The sequence below is a fragment of the Perna viridis genome, chromosome 10, assembly GCF_037379345.1.
Source record: "Perna viridis isolate PV_CMFRI_1.1 ecotype Kerala chromosome 10, ASM3737934v1, whole genome shotgun sequence".
NCBI lineage: Eukaryota > Metazoa > Mollusca > Bivalvia > Mytilida > Mytilidae > Perna > Perna viridis.
The window spans coordinates 18,788,860-18,812,896 of record NC_142454.1 but is presented as its reverse complement, the minus strand read 5'-3'; the positions used below and the strand labels follow the sequence as shown (position 1 = coordinate 18,812,896).

At 31.7% G+C, this 24,037-nt stretch overlaps 1 protein-coding gene and 1 long non-coding RNA gene across 4 annotated transcripts in view; one reads left to right on the top strand and one right to left on the bottom strand.

The window, feature by feature from the left end:
- Positions 1 to 6,222, bottom strand: part of LOC148604830 (glutamate receptor-like) — a 28,699-nt gene extending 22,477 nt beyond the window's left edge. For both annotated transcript variants that reach the window (XM_088548057.1, XM_088548058.1), the window contains exons 1-2: positions 6,002 to 6,222; positions 4,043 to 4,189 (exon numbers count right to left, since the gene is read on the bottom strand). In XM_088548057.1, the coding sequence (XP_088404183.1) occupies positions 4,043 to 4,189; positions 6,002 to 6,095 (241 nt within the window). In that variant the 5' untranslated portion in view covers positions 6,096 to 6,222. The remainder of the gene's footprint in view (positions 1 to 4,042; positions 4,190 to 6,001) is intronic.
- A 172-nt stretch (positions 6,223 to 6,394) lies between these two features.
- LOC148604829 (uncharacterized) lies at positions 6,395 to 22,412 on the top strand. Of its 2 annotated transcripts, none has more exons than XR_015915807.1 (5): positions 6,395 to 6,879; positions 16,773 to 17,002; positions 18,276 to 18,337; positions 20,079 to 20,189; positions 22,056 to 22,412. It is a non-coding gene; the product is annotated as an uncharacterized LOC148604829 (long non-coding RNA). The 2 variants fall into 2 exon arrangements; XR_015915808.1 differs by having other exon boundaries at positions 18,265 to 18,337.
- The last annotated feature ends 1,625 nt before the right edge of the window (positions 22,413 to 24,037 follow it).

Sequence of the window (24,037 nt, the reverse complement as noted above, 5' to 3'; positions counted from 1 at the left end):
GTCTACAGTTTTATTTCCACCTACCGATATTTAAAATGTGTAAAATAACTTGCTCATTCATATCACAATACAGTTTCTCCGTAAAATGCGATTTGTTCAAATTGGATGACAATTTAAATCCAGATCAATATGTTAAAATCGTCAAATCGGTCGGGATTTTGTAACCAAGACGATTTTTGGTTATTGGTATTTGACGAAAACAAAGATGAACCGCCTTATCTTGTGTCAGAAATTCTTCTGCAGGTTATCCTTCCTACTAAATAATTGATTATTTCCAAATTCGTGAGAAATTAAATGTCTGTCAACACAGAAATTTAAAAATATAATTATCAGTATTTCATGTCACAAATCGGCACTTAGCAACAAAAATGGCGGAATTGCAATGAAATTTCTGCTAAGGAATTATAAAATTATTTCTGACTGTGCATATCAATTGTAAGTACTGTTGTTTGTTTTTTATAACAAAAAAGAAAGACAAGTCTGCCTAAATAAACGAACAGCTGAAGAAAGTTATGATTATATAAAAATGGGCTTGAAAGAGTTATCAAGGGACACAAGGTTATAGCTGTAATCAAAAGAATGTAATCCAGGGACAAAGACCAGACATGGAAAACAGACATTCACAACAAAGAATATAAAATAACTAAAATCATATGTACAAAGTAACAAAAGTAAATGAGCAACTCGGTCTCCACTAAAACTGGGAGCATGGACCAGGTGCACCGGTAGGGTAAGCGTCTGACGTCGAGCATAATATCATATTATAACTATATGGAGGTAGACCTAGGGTAGGAGACATAACTCAGTGATATGTCTGCATTATATTCAATTGCACCAAAGTCTTTCAAGCTTTCATTTGAAACAGAATGAAATCAATACAAGTTAGTTTGATATATACTTGAGATTGATGTAAAATGCTGAATATAAACGTTCGATGGATTTGTAAGAATTGTGTTCCCTACCATAGGTCTGCCTCCTTAAAAAGTGTGTCCATAGAAGACCAAATTTTGATATCAAACATTTCTCATCCATTAGGGATCACCAACCTATGATTTCTTTAAAAAGAGGTTAATTTTTAGTTAACTGAAATGGAAGAATGGAACCAACTACATAGAAAGCACTACGAACTTTAAAAGAAAGGGATATGATTTATTGACCTGTTCATTATGTAGACGGTTTGGTAAAGAACATATTTTCAAATTTATCAACTTACGACACCCAACCTCTCTATTCTATCTTAAATCGCACTTACATTCAAACAAAAATATTGTAGGGTGAAATTGTTATGTGCTACCAATATCAATTGATCTGCCTGGACAATATCTTACATGGTGTTTACTATACTTTAACATTTTACACTTTGTTATTACCTGGTTAACTGATTTGAAAAGCCACTAACGTACGCTAATATGAATGTTTGTAAAATCATTACATTGAATTGTGTCACTAACTTTCTTGGCACCTAAATAAACACTTATAACAGGGAATCTATCGATCTCTCCCAACGCCAAATATGTAAAAAAAACATAATTAAACTGAATGTATTGATTGTGACAAAGTTTATTTGTTTTGCCGGAGATTTATTTGGCATTATTATTAAAAAGAAACGACCAATATCTAGACAAAGCATACTTAAAATGTTCAGTCCGAAATGAATTTAAAAAAAAACACAAATATCGAAAAGAAATCCGAATCCAACACCGTGAAATTTTACAGTGAAAGAAAACACAAGAAATGAAGCCAAGGCCCTTTTGGGCTTTTGTATATCGTTACACTGCAAGATTCGGGAAACAGCTTGTGTTATGAATAATATCAGACAAGTCTCACTTCTAGTCAGATGGGATTGGAAATACCCTAGGTGACTTTAGCTTCACCAGCAGCGGCGTCAACCCATTTTTTTTTCGAAATATAAAATACCAACAATATTTATATTGAGATTGAGAATAGGGATTTCATAAAGGGACGAGTGGGCAATATTGGAAGTCGGTTTAAAAGTAACTATTTCAAAGCGAATTAAACATTAGCAAAATTATGTTCAATATTTTTTAAATAGAAGATTTAAATGTTTATTTGTAATTATGTTCGTATTCCATGGGTAATGGGTATTTCTATAGGAAAAAGTTAATAATCTAAATAATTTAATATCTGTTAAACAATCCTTTAGTGTTTGCACTTTATCATAAAGAATTCTTTTATATTTTTCCCGTAGTGCACAGCTTAAAAATTGTTACAACCGTACTCAAAACTCAACACACATATTATTTTTTTTATTTATCATATCCATGCAAATGCATTGAACATCTTTTTAGATGATATATAAACCAACAGCAAACTTTTTGTTTGCTTTGTTTTAACGGTTGTTATAGTAAATTAATTGGTTTATAAGTCTTATTTCAATCTCTTCAAAGATTGTTAATAATTGTGACCCTATTATACACTACAACTACACAAACGTTGGAACATTTTAAGATTTTGGAAAGGTAAAGATGTCTATGAACTGTCTGAAGTTATTCTTCAGTCATTTATGCAAGCTTTACTTAATACAAAAATATAAAAAGACTTTCTTGATTTATTTTTTTGAGTTTTAAGTTTTCATTTTTAATGAGAACCTTATATAGTTTTGAATATTTGAATAGCTGAGTGGGTATTTATAGGCGTAAAGGACGTCACCTGCCAGGCAAGTTTATGTTTATAAAAAAATACATATACTTGCGCTGTGACTATTACGTTTTCTGATATAATTTGACTTTGTCGTGTTTGTCATGTGTACCGATTTTAAACAAATACACTTAATTTACTAGTTGCATGACTTAAAATAATCACTTTGGCATCATTATAGTTCTTTACGCCAGACTCATAAAACAAGTTTATTAAGTCCAATAATTAGGTTTTTGAAAATCATATACGAGCACTTTTATGTCGGCACTAAATCCTTCCCCTAGGTAATTTAAAAACGTGATTGTACATGGTTTGTATACAAGTTAAAATTGTTTATATACAAATGTCGTGCTAGAGCCCTCCATGTTTTAAATGCTTTATCAACATTAAAATTAGTAATTTTTATTTAAAAAGGTATTTGATAGTATGTGAGAGTTTCCTCTTTTATAAACTACAAATACAATTTCCCATGCTTTTATTTAAAAGAAAGTTTAGTAGCGCACTACCACTTTTTTTAAACATAAGATATGTTCACATCTCAGATTTCAGAGCGCACCTAAAGCATTTAGGCTTCAGTCCTTGTATTGAACATGGTAGAACCTCTAGCTGATGTACTTGGCTACACTTTTTGATAGTTGTGGATTTAAGTATTTTTTATACAACTAATTTTTGGATTTAGATCTTCCTACAAGTTACTTCTTGTAGTACATAGCAGCATATCAATATTTACAATATATATATATATATATATATATACAACGTCTCAGAATGTGACCACTCTATTTGCTACACGGCTCCATCGGATCAAATTGATACAGGGAAGATATAAACGTATAGAAAGGTCTGAAAAATTCCCAACGATGTTAGAACTGTCAAATTTGCGATGCAATTTTTTTGTCGTTCCCTCCGGGGGACTCGAACTCGTGCTGCTGTGACATCTATGGCAACACCGCCTGCACAAAGTCGAGCGCCCTAGACCTCTCGGCCAGCTAGGCTATATAAAAATATAGCTTTCGCTGGCCGGGTCATTCCTCCTCGTAGGATTAATCTAGGGCTGTAACTTAGTACACGATGTATAGTAGTACGGGACAGTTCATTTTGATGTTATTAATTTACAGCCCTGCCAGTTATTTGCAAGAGTTGTGTCATTTTACCCTAGGTCTATCTCTTTAAGTTAATTCTGAAACCTTACATTTCAGTTGATGTTCTATAAATATCGAACATGTGTATCTAGAAATGGACACATATAATTATATTCCCTCGAAAAAAGGACAAAATTTAATGGGTACAATCATAAAATACCAAGATTTAAAATAAATAATTTTAAAGATGACAGCTTTTTCATATATCAGAAATAATCTTTGTGAATGTAATCTTTGCTTACTTGCATTACTAACAAGAAAACTATCCTGACAGTCTACGATCTTGCTTGTCTGTTCAAATTCAATTGACTGGCCTGGTCTGTCAAGTCTAGAAACTTCTCTGTTGAAGGTATTTACTAAATGTCTAGATTTCTGGTCAAATATAGCACCTAAAACAGAATGTATATATGATCTAATAAGTACAAGTTTTAAAGTATGTGCCAGAAGCATTTCTCTTACGTGCAATGATTCTGTTTTTTGTTTTTGCCTTTATTTTTTAATTGTAATTATGTCTTTTTATATATTGGTAGTAGGCATTGCTTTGAAATGAGCACCACAAGTATCAACATACTTGAAATCTCATTTTTACACATCAGACAACTTCAGCCATATCATTTTTTTTTTTTTTTTTTTTTTTTTTTTTTTTTTTTTTTTTTTTTTTTGTTTAGCGGGTCTGATTTATAATTCCGAATAATATACATATTCTGTGACGTTATCAAATGCACATTAAATTGATGCAACTGACTGCTTTGCATTTATTCTAAATTTAAAATTAAAGCTATGCTTCGAATTATATAATACAAAACTATATTTCCGAAAGGCAGATTAAATGATAGAAGAACCAATGGAACAGCGGGAAAAGATCCTTAAAGGCATCACTCTTTTCACGAACTTTTTACGTCAAGGCTGTCCCATGTATGATGAAGTAAAAAAATGTTAGGGAATGTATTGAAAACGAGTATATATTTTCAGTGATTTAAATTATTGTAAATCTATTTTTGTTTATTGATCCCGTTAAATGTCACTTATTTTCTAGCCATGGAAGTTACTCGGTATAGACCTATGCTGGACCTATGTATTTTTTTTTCGCTCATTGTGCATGGATATTTGTACAAGTAAACTTAATGTTCTAGGCACTTGTAACCTGCTGTTTCTCTTTACATTCCTGGTACCCAGGAACATCCAACGGAAAAAATAAACAAACATTCAGTCATCTGTTGCGTAGATTTAATTAAATTATAATGAAATTTAATCATAAGAAATATTGTATCATCCATTGTCATGAGCAATATTCTCAAAAGCAGCAAATGTGTGTTTATCAAATTTTCTTCTATGGCCGATATAGGTTATTGAATATCATCATTTAGCGACGATCATGTTGGTGACTTTTGTATATATTTTTTTTATATTTCCCTTCAGTTGCCTTTGAGTTTTATATGGTGCCACATGTTGTTTTCTCGTTTGTTGTTTCGTTTATTTCGTATCATATATTCATTGTCAATGACATATGAGTTTTGATTGCAATAAAATCAAATTGATCAAACTCAAATTGAAATGCGAGTGAATGAGTTTCTAGTTATATCTAAATCTCTACATTTCAGCGTATCCATAGTCAGCCAGCTTTGTTTTATATCTACGATGTTTAAAATATGATTCCTGCCAAGCAAAAAGTGACAATATCAGTGATGTTTCTTGGAAGACTTCAAATCAAAACCTTTTAAATTAGCTTCGTTTCGAATACGCATCATTTCAAAATGTAATTGTCTTTGATATAACTAGAAATTATTTCCGTAACAAGAAAAATCTAATATGAGATTTATCATCAATACTCTTAAGGGAATTTAACAGTGATATCCAAAATGCAAATCATATAAAGAGAATGCACATCATTCTGTAATACAATTAAATTATCAAAATGACAAACTGGTCATTCCTATAAAGTTATAACTCCCTGGGGAAAAAGTCGTTAGACAATCTACACGATCAATACTCTATTTCTCAAGAAAACACCAGACATGACAAATGTAATAAAGAGAAAATATTGTCGAGAAGATTAACTTCTTCTATTTACCATCGATTGCTAAAAAATGTCAGACTTAAGTAAATGCAAGGCAAACAACAAATTCAGTTGCCCATAAAAAGTATTAAAATTTTGTTCATGAACGTAATTCGCCGAATTAAGAAGTAATCGTTATACTCACCAATTCTGATTTTCTTGCTTATCCCATTCACATTTGACGTTGTTAAATAGTAGTAAATAATTAACAAAAGTGATTTCGTCATGTTCCTTGTCATTTTGATGTTTTTAAATCTTCCATTATTTGTAAATACACGTTTTATCCAAAATATTCTTCATTTTACTCATAAAACGATGTAATTTGTATGCGCATGTCCGCAATAGCTATCTATTACTGAGGGCTCTTCAAGATGGAGTTAAAATTGATGTCAGTAACATCCTTGGTTCTTTATTGATGGCGTAAGTTGCCTCAGTTCGGAATCTAATTACTTTCCACTGAGAAATTAGCGACACACATTTATAGATTTTAAACATTTTAGTAAGGATTTAAATGTGAAGCGTCCGTAGTTTCTGATCATATCCCAGGATCAACGGAAATAATTGATTAATGTCAATTTTATTTGCAATGTTTATTGGTTGATTTGTTCAGTACGTACCATGTTATTTTCAGTAATCTCATTTAGCTATATTGTTGGATTGTAAATCTATTACCGAGACACTACAAAATGCATTTAGACTTCTAGGAATATAAATGCCATTTTGATAGCGGGTTGTACAAATTTTGACACCGTGATTTACTGACGTTTATTATTATTATTATTATTATTATTTGGTACGATTTAATTTACTCTTAAATGGAATTCACCCAATCGAAGAACATGAGCTGACAAACGGTTTGATCACATTACTCATCATTGTGGAGTTACTGTTAAACAGAAGTAAATATATCCCAGAAAAAGAGGGAGGGTGTCTTCGCCCGTGCAATATGCTCAAAAGTGGTGCATTATTTGTTTTTGACATTAGCAGTAACGATGAAAGTTAACACGATGGTATACTTTGCAGGTATGTTAAATCAAGTTTTACGATCATTAACTTTTTTAAGCCTTATTGAGTATATTAATTCTTATGCTCCGATATTGGAAGTGTATCGATAAAAAATGAGGTGTTTTATCATGTACACGTGGATGTACATTATCGAGTGATTGAAAGAAGTATGGGTATACTAGTAATTATGTTATTAACAATGTAAAAATAAATTTCGATGAAAAAGCACAAACTGCTGATAAGATCAACAGAAATCAATTGGAACTTTATGTTTGTCAATATGTAAAACATACACTCGAAAAGTTTATTATACTAGAACTAATAGGATTGAATGTGGATGCTAAATAAAATATTTATCAAAATGTATGAATTTATTATCTTTGGGTGGAATCAAGCTGCACTTCGATCTGTAATTGTTTAACGATGAAAAGTGGGTGTCTTGCAACTCTTTTGGTTCTTGTTGACGAGAAGACAGAAATAACCAAATGGGACTCGCAACAAAAATTCTTTCTATGTTCTCTGAGAATGTGGAAATATTATTTTCTGTTAAAAATATTATCATTTTCTGTAAAAAAATATTAATTCATGTTTCTGACCTTTTAATATCAACGCCAGCCAGTAGGTGGCTAATATAGCAAAACAGTCGTGATTCTGTAAAGAATTGTTTCAATTCAATTAAGCTATTATTTGTACCGATCAAAAAATATCAAATGAAATGACTTCCAACTGTGGCAATAAATGTCATTTTTTTATGGCTATACTTATAGAGGATTAACATTCGCAGAAAACAAACGTATATCGATAAAGAAATACTGTTTATTTGACTTCAGTAAAAGTTTACAATATATTGTGGGTTATATTTTCTCAAATAAATAATCACAAATACAATATTCAAAACTAGATTTTTTAACCTTTTCTATGTCTAAAGTGAAAAAAACTTCAATAACTGGACTTGTGTTGCGTTTTATTCTACAATAAATACACTGAATTATAATTTAAATTCACTGATTCATTTGAACGTTTAAAGTACGCAATGTTTTACTTCCAATCACATATCAAATCCAACTTTGCCAACATGTTAATAGCCGTTATTCCATTATGTAAATAATGCTGAAAAAGTGCTTAAATTGGTGATTATTTTAGGCTATTGCATATTGGTGATCGAGTTTCATCAATGCAAGTTTAAAAACAGAACTGATAAAAATATTTGTTTTCTTTTACTGTCCAAATCTTAATTGATATCGCCTATAATATGACTCATCCAATTAACGACAAATAACATTGTAATAAGATATCCCTCTTGATTCCAAGCACTGCAGCTGATTGAGTCAAACAGAATATAATATTTTCACGCCTCTGTGGTGCTAGATGGAAACGTAATTAAAATTGCAAACGTTGTACAGCATTATCTGATTTGCAATGGACAAACCTTATATCGAATTACAGAAAATTGCCTACTGGCTTCTAATAGACGCCCTCATTATTAAATAAGCGATACATTATGGGACTTATCTATTGACTTAACTGTCTGGCCAATTTATGCCTTCACTTCAGTATTACACACAGCTTTATCAAGTTCTCGTATCGATTAGTTGGTGCCTTGAAATTGAATCTTCTGTTCAGATCAGCGATTTTTGGTTTATATAACATCAATGCTCATTATCGTATGAAAACAAATGTTAGTCATAAACATTGATACTGTTATATATCAAACATCAGTTATATAAATAGTGGTGCAACGCTTAAAATTTTATCATATTTGTCATTTGCTAAATAATAGGCATATTTGAGATGTTTTTATTTACAGCATATTTCGATGGCATTTTTTAGAAAATGATAATTACATAACTTGATTAAAATATGCGATAATCTAAACAATGATTTAAGCAAAAAAAATATAAATATAAATTGCCTCATTACGTCATTTAACTTTATTTTGTGTATTATGTTATTGCTTTAAAGTTGTGTTGTTTGTTTTGTCTTCTTTTTTAGCGAGGGTGAGGGCGTTGTGGTTTTAGTTTTGTCTTTTTTTTATGGGGGTGGGGGCGTTGGGGTTTTTTGTTGTTGTTATCGTTGTTGTTGATGAAGAAATAATACTAAAAGAAGAACACTGGTTCTTTAGACCGAGTTGAAATAACGACAAAAGAGAATAGGTTAACAATCTATCAGTTAGGTTAAAATGTTATATTTTAAAACCATTGTTATTTGGTTAACATAATTTTGATCACGACAATATTGTTTAGGTGCTTAAATACTTCTATAATAAATGGTTGTACATATAAACTTGCTGGTTCGTAAGTCTAACTGTTGATAAATGGTTTGTTCAGGACAATGTTTTGAGAAGCACTAAAAGTCGATGGGTAATTTTTTTTCTATTTTGTTTCGCTTTATTTGTGTTTGGTTGTTATGCCCAGTATCCTGTTTATTTGCTTTGTTTAAGGTTTGTGTTACGTTATCGATTTAGGGATTTTTTTTTTTTTTTTTTTTTTTTGTCAAAAATTATTTTTTTCACCTTTGATCAACATTTATTTTTCACTGACAATTACGTCTTTTCTTCCAATATTGATTATCGTCTTTCTTAAAGAATCAAATAATATAACACTCGTATCATTTTATGAACCTAAACCATGTTGGATTTTTTAGAGATAAGGATAATTAGGTTATGCAAGTAAGCAGGAATGGCAATAAAATCATAAACTGTTTATAATCTAGTGTAATTGAACACACACTAATGCCACTTGTTAGCAAGGTTTACCTTTTTGAACTGATTAAAAGTGTGTTTAATTGTGTACATGTAATATTTTTTCCACAGTGGCGATAGTACTTTCACCCTGCCGCATTTCTGTGCCTGTTGCAAGTCAGGAATTTCTGGCCTCTGTATGCTTTGTTTCGTTTTCACTTTTAGTTTATTATGTTATTTGAGTATATAGTGGCAAGTATTTCGCTGAATCTGTGTATAATGATATTCTGGAGCCATCTATAGTTGCCATGTAGTATGAGGATTTCCTCTTGGTTCCCTTGATTACTCGATTTTCATTGAAGACCTATGGGTGGCCTTTGGCTGACACTTTCATCCCAGTTGTTTTTTTAACTAAAATCAATACCGATATATAAATGAATGAGTAAAAAAAAATGTACAAAAAACGAACGGTTAAATACACGCAAAGATAAACACAAATAACACGAACCTTAACTAATTTCTTGAAGCAACAATCTCTGATTTCAATCCGATTTTAAGTTGGCAGATAATTGCTTTTATCATACATGCGGAAAATCCAAACTACAATTGATATACGATCTGCTTTAAAGTTGATATAATTGAAAGCTCTTTTTTCACATATCAAAGGGCTGAATACTTAGATGAATTTACATTTTTACAATTATTTTGTATTTAAAACAGCCGGTTTATTGGTTTGTTTTTTTTTAACATATATTGAGGCTTAATCCATTGGAATCAGCAACAACACATGTTTTGTATCTATCCGCTGTTTTTATACGTTTGTTGAATGAAGTGTTTATATATTGTATGCAATTTAATCAACAACATGGTTAAATGTTGATATTGTACTACTGGAATCATTTTGAAGCAAAATCAGCCTGTTTTTAGTACAGACACAAAATAATGTCATTAGTGGATCCAAAGCCTGGCCCCTTATGACAATAAGTGTTAAATAATTAAAAACATTGAAAAAATACTCACAAGCAATTTATAATGCTGACCCTATCGCTGCTTTGATCCAGAAGAAGAAACATCGTGTAACCAGATACTTTGAATTATGCTTCGGCTATAAAGATGACGTTTTGTATTTAAATAACCCTAGTTCAATGAATTTTATACACAAAATGTCAGCCGTAAATCTTGACCTACCCTTAGAGATCGATAGTAAGTAGTCATGACCAAATTATATGACAGGACAAACACAGTGACTACCATTCCGTAGTGTCAACTTTCATTTCATCTGTAGCAACATCCCTTTGGCACCATTGTATGGAGTATTCATATCTTAATGTATACGTTATACCAGAGTTTACCGAATCTACTCGTACCGACCGCGTTAGACTTCTTACAAATAAGCTTCTTGAATAGGGTTATGTTGCTCCAAGATTGAAGCCATTACTGAAAGGTTTTATGGCCGTAGTCTTGAACTATTGAATTGTTATGATTTACCACCTGCTCCATGAGAACCGATTTTTTCACCGAGTCGTAGTTTTCCTATCTGCAATCTCTACCCCGGAAGTAAAATCTAATGTGCGACTCAACAGGTGTTTCTATTGAGCCGAAGAGGCTTACCCTACCGGTGCACCTGGTCCATGCTCCCAGTTCATAGTAAAGTCGTCCGGGTTGTTCAGTTTTGTTTCTTTATACAAGTTATTTTGATTATTTCAAATTCTGTTTTGCATGTGTCCGTTTTCCCTGTACAGTCTTTATCCATGGAATATATTCACTTGTGTAAAGTAGAATCTTGCTTTCCTTGTTTACTCTCAGTTCACTAAAGAATAATGAATCAAGAATTGTATTTTAAAGACAAATTGAAACGATAATATTTTATAGACATATTTTTAGAAAAATTGTGCACTCCCTTAGGCCTTTTTTTCAGATATATTGAGTCTCCATTTATTAAACAGGTAACAGCATGTTTTAACGATGTAATTTTTGTAATTTGACTTTTAGACATAAGTTCTTAAACTTATGTTTAAAAGTCAAATTACAATGAACTCGTTCAGTGCAATGTTGCGTATAATGCATTATTTCGTACTTTTTTATAATTCTTTATTGAAAGAATAATCAAGGTTATAGCAGTAATCAAAAGAATGTAATCCAGGGCCTAAAACTAGACATGGAAAACAGACATACGCAAAAAAGAACAAGAAAAAAAAGAAAAAGTAACAAAAGCAAATAAGCAACGCGGACTCCACTAAAAACTGGGAGTATGGACCAGGTTCACCAGTAAGGTAAGCGTCCTCTGCTTTACTAGAACCACCAACCTTCTTGAATTGAACCTACACAAATACAGATATTGATAAATCGTTTGTATCAACATACAACAACCTATCAGTCGTTAAATGAGCGAGGCTTGTTTAAGATATAAGGTTAGCAGTCGGTATGCGCGATAGTTAGTTCGATTCTTTATAATTGATAAGTCACTATAGCTATTTATACTATTTTAATAAATAAAGCAGACATCTTATATTTTTAAGATACAGTACTGTAATCGTACATGTAAAGGACGTTAAAGCAATATTAAAACAGTGTTTTGAAATAGTCAGGTTAATGTGGATAAACTTTTAAGTGTAAGTGTTTGTAAGAATCAGGCAAAATCGAAAAATGAGGAACATGCATGTCAAAAACCCACCGATCTGACAATGTAATAACACTCAAGGATGCCTTCTCTATTTGAAAAGACTATTATTTGATCTTTGCATCACAAGCTTTGAGCAGGAATTTTGCAATAGAATGTTAGAAAAATGTGGTTATGACAGAATTATCTGCCCTTGAAATGGTCATATTCAGTTCATTTCAATGAAATTATAATTTAACATGATATGGAAAATATTGTCTTTTTCCTTAATTCTGATGGTGCAAATAGTCAAATTACACTACCATTTTTTTTTTTTTTTCATATCATCCTTCACACACTGTCTGATTCTTACAAAGACTGACACTTAAATATCTTTATTTCTAAATATTTAGGACTATAGTTATACTTTATTTATCGTATTTGTTTCCAAATACTCCATAAAGACAAAAATTGTATGTATAAAAATCTGATTATTTTCCCTTGAGAATTTAATCTCGATCTATCTCCGGAATTGACTTTTTTATTGTCTGAAAAGCAATGGATAAGACAATATATGATCATGAAATATTGCCGTTAAAATCCATTTATTGTTGTTGTGTAAATAGAAACAAATTGACTTTTGGATTTTATAAAGTTGGAATCAAAACAATTGTACTGAGATTTAATAAGAACAAAAATGTTTTACATGACTTTTGATTTAAATCTAATATATAGTATTAGTCAATGAATCAATTGTACATTATGTACACAAGCTTACATTTACTAACCAGATATATATGTAAAATATTGTTGTCCAAATTTATATTTTACTCCGGAATTCTCGACGCATTTTTTTTAAACCTACTGCATAATGAACAGAAATTTTGTGAAATATTAGAGAAAGAAAATAATTGTTGCATTTACACGTATATATATTGACAATAACTTGATGTAATATTGATATACGCTTGTGATTAAAAACCGCAGGAAATGCGAAGTCTTCCAGAATATTTTCACTGGTTCCAGCCAAATCTATCTTAAAGATTTGTTTCCTTTATATGAATAAATAAAATTCATGATATAGTATTTTTAGTAATACAAAACAACAGCTTGTATTTTTCTCAATGCGACAAAATCATTTATCATGCCAACACATTTTATAAAGACAGGCAGCCGAGATAATTGAAGGTTGTATCTTCCCAAGGTTCGGCACCTTACATGTGTAAGTCAGTCAAAATCTGTAATACCTGCCTTACAAATGTCGTCTTTAAATTCTTGTGCTTTTCTTCTCATTCTGTTACTCTCTCTCTCTCTCTCTCTCTCTCTCTCTCTCTCTCTCTCTCTCTCTCTCTCTCTCTCTCTCTCTATCTGATGGAGTTTATTGACTGTTCTTTAAATTGCGACTAAATATTTTGTGCTACTTGTAACAATTTCAGGGAGAATATCATCAAAAATATAAACTTGCAGGAGTCTCGTGAACTAAATCTAAACGAAAAAAACTAGACTTACACTGGTATTAAGCGCAGTATAATTCTTATGTTATTCATGGTGTATGCTAGAATCTTGGTTCTCTTGATTACTCTTAAGCCTATGGTTCGAGATCAATAATATAGGGATGAGAGACGGGATCCGGGAATATTGGATGTTTTGGAGAGCGGTTAGCCTTAATCAAGATAACAGATGTTAAATTCATATTTCTCTCATTCTGTCGGTTACCAAATTCATGTTCCTTTTTAACTACAGAGAGGGTTTTTTCACGGTTTTAAACATTTACAGTTTTCTACCAATTCTGCCTATTTTAAACTATTTCTCCGCTCTCTCTAGTAAGATTAAGACTTAAACATGCTAGCTAAAGCACGATTATTGAAAATTGTAATCTCGAGTAGTACTAGTTTCAAACATTCATTACTGAATTTCTTACATATGTAAACGGGAAACAGTGAGTGAAAAGAGCATTTTGTTTCTATTTGTGTTTGATTAATTTTTTTTTTTTTTTTTTTTTTTTTGAATTCTTCCTTTTAAGCATCTTAAAACAACATATATTTTTATTCTATCCGGAATATGTTACCTAACGACTCATCGCCGACTTTACCAAATAAAACAGCAAAATAAGGGTCAAATTAAACTTTTTTTATGTTTTTACAAACAAGATGTTTGACAAGAACGAGAACTGAGGACAAGATGTTCTGTATCAATTTAAGAGATGGTTCGCAAACAAAATACATTGAAACACAGGCACAACATAATTAGGGGAAATAAACATTCAGAGTCTTGGTAAGGTCTAATTATTCAAAACCTCATAGGATTTAGGTTAAGAAATGTTTAGACCCGTTACGAAGTATAGATTTGTCAAAAAAGATGACGGTTGTCTTACAAGAAGATACACATATTCAGGAGGATGAACATGTTATTTTAAAACAACACGAAATGAAATTGTGATAAGATCGAATATATACATATCAAAGACACTAACTAAAATCGAGCTATTTTGTATACAAGTGTTGGCCATGGCATTACCTGACTTTTATCACCTATTTCTAAAAAAAGTACATATCGCCCTTTGAATAGATAAAAAAATATTTTAAATGTTTTACAATGTCGTACAATATCATGATGTTTCTGGAATGGTTTCAGACAATTTCAATATCGCCCACTTAAACAAAGGGAAATAATTTTGTAGTTCACAATCAAATATTCACAGATCATTTTAAATGCGGAGTAAAACGAAAAACCATGTATAAGGTTGTAATTTGTTTATCTTCTAAAATATCATTCTTTTTGATTAACAGTTTTAAGCATCTTAAAACAACATATTTTTCTTTGTGTTATCCTAAATATGATACCTAACTACTCATCACCGACTTTACCAAATAAAACAACAAAATAAGGGTCAAATTATTTTTTTTTATGTTTTTACAAACAAGATGTTTGACAAGAACAAGAACTGAGGACAAGATATTCTGTATCAACTTAAGAGATGGCTCGCAAAAAAATACATTGAAACACAGGCACAACATAATTAAGGGAAATAAACATTTACAGTCGTTGGTAAGGTCCTAATTTTCCAAACCTCAGAGGATTTAAGTAAAACAAATGTTTAAAGCCCCTTACGAAGTAAAGATTTGTCAAAAAAGATGACGGTTGTCTTACAAGAAGATAAATATAATCAGGAGGATGAGCTTGTTATTCAAAAAGAACACGAAATGAAATTATGATAAGATCGAATATATGCATAACAAAGACACTAACTAAAATCGAGCTATTCTGTATACAAGTTTTTGCCATAGCATTACCTGACTTTTATCATCTATTTCTAAAAAAATACATATCGCCCTTTAAATAGATAGAAATTATTTTAAATGTTTTACAATGTCGTACAATATCATAATGTTTCTAGAATGATTTCAGACAATGTCAATACCGCCCACTTAAACAAAGGGAAATAATTTTGTAGTTCACAATCAAATATTCACAGATCATTTTAAATGCGGAGTAAAACGAAAAACCATGTATAAGGTTGTAATTCGTTTATCTTCTAAAATATCATTCTTTTTGATTAACAGTTTTTAAGCTTTGCCTTCTATAAAATTAATGGAAATACGGATTAGTTGATCGTATCTGTCCCTACAGTGAAAGAACAATCTAATACTAGTTTAGAGCATAAGGATAGAACTTGTTGATTCACTAATTGAAAAATTTAATCTCAGCAGTCAGAACTTGATTCCGATTATATTACACATATTTCAAAGTGAAATATTCAATGAAGAATAAATTTGTTACGAAACGTTTATTGTTTATGCAAATTTATGCAGTGTTTACATATATAAGGTGAAAACCATTTGATTTTAAGGTAGACTTATTGCAAACATTTGATCATGGATTTGCTTTTAGTTATATTTCATGCCGCTTAATTGCCAATCCATCAAATTTAATGCTTGCAACATTTTGTCAAAATTTCTAATCATGGTGTTGTATGAGTAACATTTTAACTAGTATAATAATTTTAGCCAAATAGAGCCCCCTTTTTACTGTCATAAAGTTAACTTATGATTATAAAGACTAAAATATGGTGCATGGAACGTCATGTAATAAGTTTTGGATTTGTTAAAATCTATATTTGAATAAACTATTTCATTTTATTTGTGAGCAGCGTTCATAACATTTATCTAAATATAACTTCATTCGGATACATTTCAAAATAATTTATTTGTACCATAAATTGTTTCATCGTGCAGATGTATCATTTATCCAAGATTCCACGTTAAGTAAGGATCACCTAGGGATAATGGAGGCCTTCCAGTACGCCGTTAAAGCTGTCAACGAGGACTTAAAACACGACAAATATATCATAGAAATAAAGCAAAGGAGAAATATTACAGAAATCGATAATAGGTTTCTCCTTACAAATCAAAGTAAGAATTTAGTTATCGTGGGAAAGCTTTTGTTTATTTCTGGTTTTACTACAAAGTTGCATGTTTATTGGCGATTCCTGGCGGCAGTGGGTATAAATTTACCATGATCCTTCAAATCACCATCCTTAAATAAAATAGATCAATTGTGTCATAAGAATGTGTTTTCATATTTTTTACAATCAACAGTTACTGAGAAGTCTTTATTCTTTGTATTATACAGGTCTGCATCGAATTCAGGCTATATATAAGGCACAGAAAAACCTTGGCATCAGTTCGTTTTCATTGCGCCCACAAAAGATCACAAATATAAATGACTCCTATGCAGTTTTACGTGGAGTTGACAGAAATCGATTTTGCGATACTGACTATTACCATCATCAATTTACTTGTAACATGCGAATTATTTTAGATTTATCGTCAAGCGAAGCTTACAATCTTACCCTAGAACAAGTAAGTATGACCAATCCAGCCCGTCATCGGGCTAAAACCACTTCTTCTGTTCATAAAAAGTTCTTAAATGTAAACGGGCTTTTGAAAAAAGAAACACATTTTCATAATGAAAGCCATCAATTAATATAGATAAAAGGTTGGTTCTACTAGTATGATTTAACAATACATGTGAAACAGTAAAAATTGTTACTTATACTTAAACAGCTATATACCACAGTTTCATAGATAACTGCTTTGAAAAGGCGTAAAATTTTTCACACACAAACAGAAACTTCAGTTGACGCTTTTTTGCTTTACTATCAATTACCTACCTATTATTCAATATCGTAGATATGAATTCAAAGATCAGGTGTAAATATCTTTTTCCCGAAAACCGTAAATCAACCTCTTCCTTTAGGAAATTGTATATAAATACGAAACAGTTCTCCTGTCGTAACTTTTTTATAAGGATATTGATACTTCTACATAATATACAATACAACTGATAATTAAAAAAAAAATAGCGAATGATAAATGGAGTATGGTCGTGGATGGCGAGACATATTCCTCATATGAACACATGGGATTCATTATATATTTGGGTTCTCCGAAAGAATAACAAAAAAATACTAGATGATAAACTATTTTGTATCATTATTGTATTACACTCAAAATGAAAATGTTTACAGTTGAAAAAAAGCAATTATCCCTCATTTAGACTTTTTTTTGTTATGATTCAAATAAATGGAGATTGATTTTGATTGTTGTAAATTTAAGGCATTAAATGCATGGAGTTAAATCTATCATGATCATTAAGATAGCAGTGGTTTATCGGATGCTATCTAGACTCATACAAAATGACAAACACACTGAAAGATTTTAAGTCTCAGACTTTCTCCCTGAAATAACGCAAATGTCAATACGCCGATCATAATATTTTTGTATTTTGTTTCCTCCTCCTCCTTTTTTTTTTTTTTTTTTTTTTTGATTGTTCACTTACATTTGAACTTTCAATATGGAGAGCAGATATCAACCAAATAAACATACAAAAATACAGCAAATTTTAATAATGACTTCAGCATTTTTTATTTTAAACTCTTGGTGCAATATTCAAAGTACAAAGCCATACGTTATGATGGTTTTGAAGACGTTATCAAGCATAATGCACGTCACATACAAACATAACGTCAGTTTGGATGTCAATATTGTCGCTTTTCTCTTTATCGAAGGCGTCATTGTCGATTTGACGAAGAGAAGTCCATTTAAAAATTCCTATATTTTAGTATCATTGCAGAAGCCTGGGATAGAAAATATCTGGCGGCAAAAATAGAACAAAAAACAGATAGTCCACTGACAGTAAGTTTTTGATAGTGTATGATAATTTATCATCCTTCAAGAAAGTCACACACTACCTGAGTTGGCATTTTTGTTAACCGTTGGACTTGTTCTGTGTACTTTGTGAAAAGGGAAGTTTTAATTACAATTAAGGGCTAACTTTAAAGCATGACAATACTTCATATGCCATGGCATTTTATGAAATTTTATAAAATTGCAGGTATGTTACGTCTAATTATGTGTACATTGAATGAAATCAATTACCCAAGTTCCATGCAGCGACATACATTCATTTCCTCTCTAACTAACCGCTGAACATAAGCCTTTTGAAATTTTTGGACATTATTCAAATTAAACGTAGTTTGACAATCGGACAACGTCGCGTAAAATAAATATCAGACGTTGTTCAAATTTTGTGGATAATTTTCTAGGCTAGACGGTTACTTTGAGCAGTCGAGACCATGAAAGGCAGGAAATGTTTAAAACTATTTCCATATCTTTATGCAGTATTGCTAATGAAAGTATATTTTGACATTTATGTGTCTATCCTTTTCTTACTTGATACGTTGTTTAACGTTCAAGGTAAACAGAACATATCCACAAAGCTGTACTAATTTGTGTGAAATATAACGATTGAAATCCTGTTTTACTGCCTCTTCTTAACATGTACGTGAAATAAGACTAGATGATGTTTTTATAAGCCCGTCTAAATCCGTCTGTTCGTCCGTCGTCCTCAGTTCGGACAATAACAAGCTTTCACCAACATTAATGATACTTTGATGAATTGTTCATATCTATTGACGTAAGTTCCCTTACGATTTTTATAAATTTCAGATTTGTCGTTTCCATGTTATGAATTTTTATACTTGAAAAAGCGGGTTTTCCAAGTTTTCGGACAATAACTCAAAAAAACACTTTCCTCAACTTTTTATGAAACTTTGGTAATTGTAAATATCTATTGAAGCAAGCTCCCTTCCGATTTGTATAAATGTCAAATTTTATGTTTTCGTTTTAGAAATTTTTTTTCGTCGAAAAATCTTTAAAACAGAGCAATAGAAATGTATGGGTGAAAAATTAAGACAACAAACTTAGTTAAACTTGGGATAGCCTTGATAGTATCAAATTGTTTGGTGCATTTTTTAATTACTTTTTTGGAGGGGGTAGTGGTATTTGACCGTGGCTCACAGTATTTCTAACTGATCATATACATTCATTAACAGCATAAGCACAAGTTAAAGGCGTATCATGCGCTTAAAGCGCAGCTCTTTATTTATATAGGCATCTGACAAAAATTTAGTTAAAAAAAAACATTTCAATATCGTGATAAATTGCATGTCTAAAACACTTGTATATTTGCAAGCCTTCAATTATTCATTAGGACGATTCTGCGCCTACAGGTTGACAAAGCAATTATGATAGATGCAATGCGACTAATCGGCGCAGGAGTGAAGTACTAAATGAAAAAAAATGATAGTAACAAACTAGAACTCGTTCAACGTGCGACAGCGATTTCCAACCAGATTCAAATACACTGGGTGGCTTGCTAGCCAAATCAATAGAAGAGGTTAGATCACAGGAATATTATGATGCCTTGATGCTTTTTATTGTATATTTATAGCGAGCATATATTTATATATATAAATAAATATATATATATCTTCGCTGTTAAATTCTGTTGGCTGTCAGAAAACCTGATCCGCCTTTTTCTACGCATGCAAAATCATTGATTTTTTGTCATATATGTAATTTTTTTTTCTTTAAGGTATATAATGTTATAGGTCTAACTGGAAAGGTGACGTTTGATAACAATGGACAAAGAAAAGATTACACCCTGGAATTTCATCAAATGGGTTACAAATCAACACTCAAAAAGGTACGAATTTACTTCAGCTTATATCCTTTTATTCCTTACTCAAATAGGATATATTTTTGTAATCCAGGAAATGCTTATGTCAGCTTCAATATAATCACTGTTGAAAGAGTAATCAAGGGAACCAAGGTTATAGCGGTAATCAAAGGAATGTAATGGCCAGGGACAAAGACCAAACATACAGACATACACAACAAAGAACATAAAGTAACTAAAAACATACATAAAAAGTAAAATAAGCAAATGAGCAACTCGGACTCCACTAAAAACTGGGAGCATGGACCAGGTGCACCGGTAGGGTAAGAGTCCTCTGCTTTTCTAGAAACACCTGCCGAGTTACTCATAAAAAATCAAGTCCGGGGTAGACAAACCAGGAAAGAAAAACTATGACCCGTGGATTAAATCAGTTTTCATGGTGTTGATGGATACAACATAACGATCCACGAGTTTATGATGACGACCATAAAACGTCTGTAGTGATGACTTCATTCTTGTAGCAACATAACCCTGTTCCAGAAGCATATTTGTTAGAGTTCTAGCGCGATATATGAAGTCTGTGTAGTTTCGGCAAGCTCTGGCATAACGTATGAGTTGTGATATGAACACTCCATACGCAAGTGCTGAAGGAGTGTTGTCAAAGATGAAAGGAAAGTTGACAATTCTGAATGAAAAGTCATCACATTTGTCGTAACGTTTGGTCAACAATTTTCCTTTATCATCGATTTCTAACTGTAGGTCAACAAACGAGGCTGACTTCACAGTGTCTGTAGTGTCCTTTATCTCAAGTTCTCAAGATAATACGTCATCTATATAGAGGAAACTGAGATTAAAGGATATAGCTAAAGCTAAACGATATTCTTTCTTTTGGATCGGATCAGCTTCAAAGTCAGCTTCATAAGAGTGAAGGAAAAGTTCAGCAAAGTAAAGAAGCACAATTTTTTTCCCATCGGAATGCCGACCATTTGTTGAAAAACACGTCCACCATACTGGACAAATATGTTGTCTATTAAAAATTCCATCATTTTGTAAACATCTTCCTCTGTATATTTGGTAGATGATTTGAAATTATTTCTTACAAAGTATGGGGAATCTCTACCAAGAACTACATATTTGTATCTAGGTGTAGCATCTTTTTGTATGTTTTTAAGTCAGGATTTTAACTGAGTACGGGGAATAGAAGTATACAGTGTTGAAAAATCATAGATTTTAATACTATTATATTCAGATAATAGTCTTGAAATGATTGTCTCCAAAAGATTTTTCGAATTTTTCAGGATCCAGATTGAATTAATACTACTACGGGAGTAATAAGTATTGAGGTAAGACTGTATACCCTCTTTGACAGTTGTGAGTATAGAAGTTAAAAGTTTTGAAAGAGGTTTGGTGGTACATTTTGCAGATCCAGCTATGAAACTTTGTTTGTATGGATTCATGTGGGGTTTGTGGGGTTTAGGAATCCAGTACATAGACGGTAAATCACAATCATCGTCCTTGGTAGAGAGACCAGAATAGGATAGCACAGATTTATGGTTTTCCATAATCTCTTCTTTGCAGAGTGTGGTAGCAGTATAGGTCTTATCACTGCTATTATTTTCTACGTCTACCACTGATAATACAGATTTGATGTAAAACGTTTTGCAGACAAAAACAATGTTTTTAGGGCTTTGTCTGCTGGTACGACAACATATTTGTCATGTACAGTAGACAATGTTTTTGCTACATCGGGGTCTTTGAAAACCGATGTAGCCTTTGCACTCACTGACCTACTTAAAACTTTCATTCTTTTCAAAATTAAAGACCTCACGGCCTTTAACCACTCTGACAGAGAATCAATGTCTTCTTGTTCTCGTTTTATCCATTTTCTTGCAGAGTCATCTACGGCATCCATAAGAACTTAAAAGTTATAATTCCAATTTATGGAGCGTGGTTCACGGTACTTGGGACCTTTAGAAAGAATAATCACAAAGAGATTCGTTTTCGATGATGGTTAAATATATGGAAAAATAAACAAAGAATATGCCAAAGAAGACAAAAAACTTAAAGTAAATGTAAGAACATCACGATTTAGTACTTTTGGTATCATGCCTCATTAAATATGAAAGCAGGATTATATGACTGAAGTCATATACGGATGCATCAAGGATTTTGAATCAACATCCAAACGAAGTCTGTAACCTATATTTTACATTCCATTGACTGTATTAAAGTTTACTTCTGATCTCATGTATGGGCAATAATAAGTAGAAAGATCATATGAACTTGTTGACTATGAATTAAAGTAGTTCGTATTTTACAATTATGTTTGTTTATTCTTAAATGCCACGACAAGATGAAGTGTATACTTTTAGGTTACCCATATTTGGTTCTCACATAGTTTCTAGACATCTACAAGTAATAGATGTAGGGTAGCAGGCCAGTAAACAAACATTTGTTATTTTTAGCTCTCCTTGCCAAAGGCCAAGTAATCTCATGTCACTTGGCGTCCCTCGTCATCGACAAATTTTCGAAATTCTCCTCCTCTAGATAATTGTGCACACAATGACCGTTGGGATTGATGATTCAGTGAAAAAAACATAGCCGCCGTTACTAGAAATCGAACATAGGTGTCTAAAGGCATTATTTTTTAAATAAGTCAAAAAACCGTTGCCTTTAGCGAAATTCTGGCAGGGGGTAATATTGTCCAGGATTAAGAGATAACCTATGCCGAAATTCTGCAAACGATATTTACAACTGGTGTAGGAGTTATGACCCCTATAAAAGTTTTTTTGGCGTTCCTCGTATGTACAACTTTGAAAATATTCTCCTCAAAAACAATTGTTCTGTATGGTATTCCACACAAAAAAATGTTGGGATTCTAGATCCATGACAAAAACATAACCCCTGTTACTTAAAATGGAACATAGGCGTCAGAAGGCAATTTTTTGCAAACAACTCAAAGATTGGTGCCCTTTTTTGGTGGGTTATATAGTTCAGCATTAAAAGATTGACCACTACCGACATTTTCGAAGCGATTCGTCGTCTAATGTAGAAGTTATGGCTCCTGAAACAATTCTTAATTTTTCAACATGTAATGTGCAATTTTGAAAATCTTCTTCTCTAAAACCATTTAAGATCAGTTAATGGAATTAAAGCATATAAATTCTTTAGTATATTGTGCTCGAAATGACTTTTGTTTTTTTAAATCCGTTAAAAATGTATATAGCTGCATATATTAAAAATGGAACATAGAGGTCAGAGGAGTTTTTTAAAAATAATTCAGAAACTGTTGCCTTCAGCAAAATTCTGGTTCAGGTCATAAAATGCTATTAAAAGCATTTCCTGTATTTGACTATTCAGTTAATTTTAACTTAGCCTGTCTCATTGCCATTTTTTTCTAATAAGCAAATGGTAAACCAGGTGGTGAACTATTCACGCTCTCTTAAGCCTCTAGTTATCCATTTATAATGTTTCTATGATATATTATAAATGTTGATTTTCCAGTTGTTCTTATCTAGATTTCTGGCACAAAATTCCATGTTGAGTAAGTCACAGTATTGTGACATTATGTTTAAACAACAAAATCATAAAAGATTTTGAAATATTCTGTAAACAAGAACCTACATGTTTATGTTTACAAGAGTAATCTTGGGAACCAAGTTTCTAGCGGAAATCAAAAGAATGTGTTCCTGGGACATTTTGATAAGAAGATGTGCATTTCAGTAAAACAGGAATTAAAAAATGAAAATGGAATATAATGTCAAGAGTTGATAAAAAAAGAAATATTATTATTGGGTCCGATTGAGTTCACTCAAAATGCAGAAATTAATAAAAAAAAAACAATTTAGCAGCAGTCATCTGTCCTCATTAACACT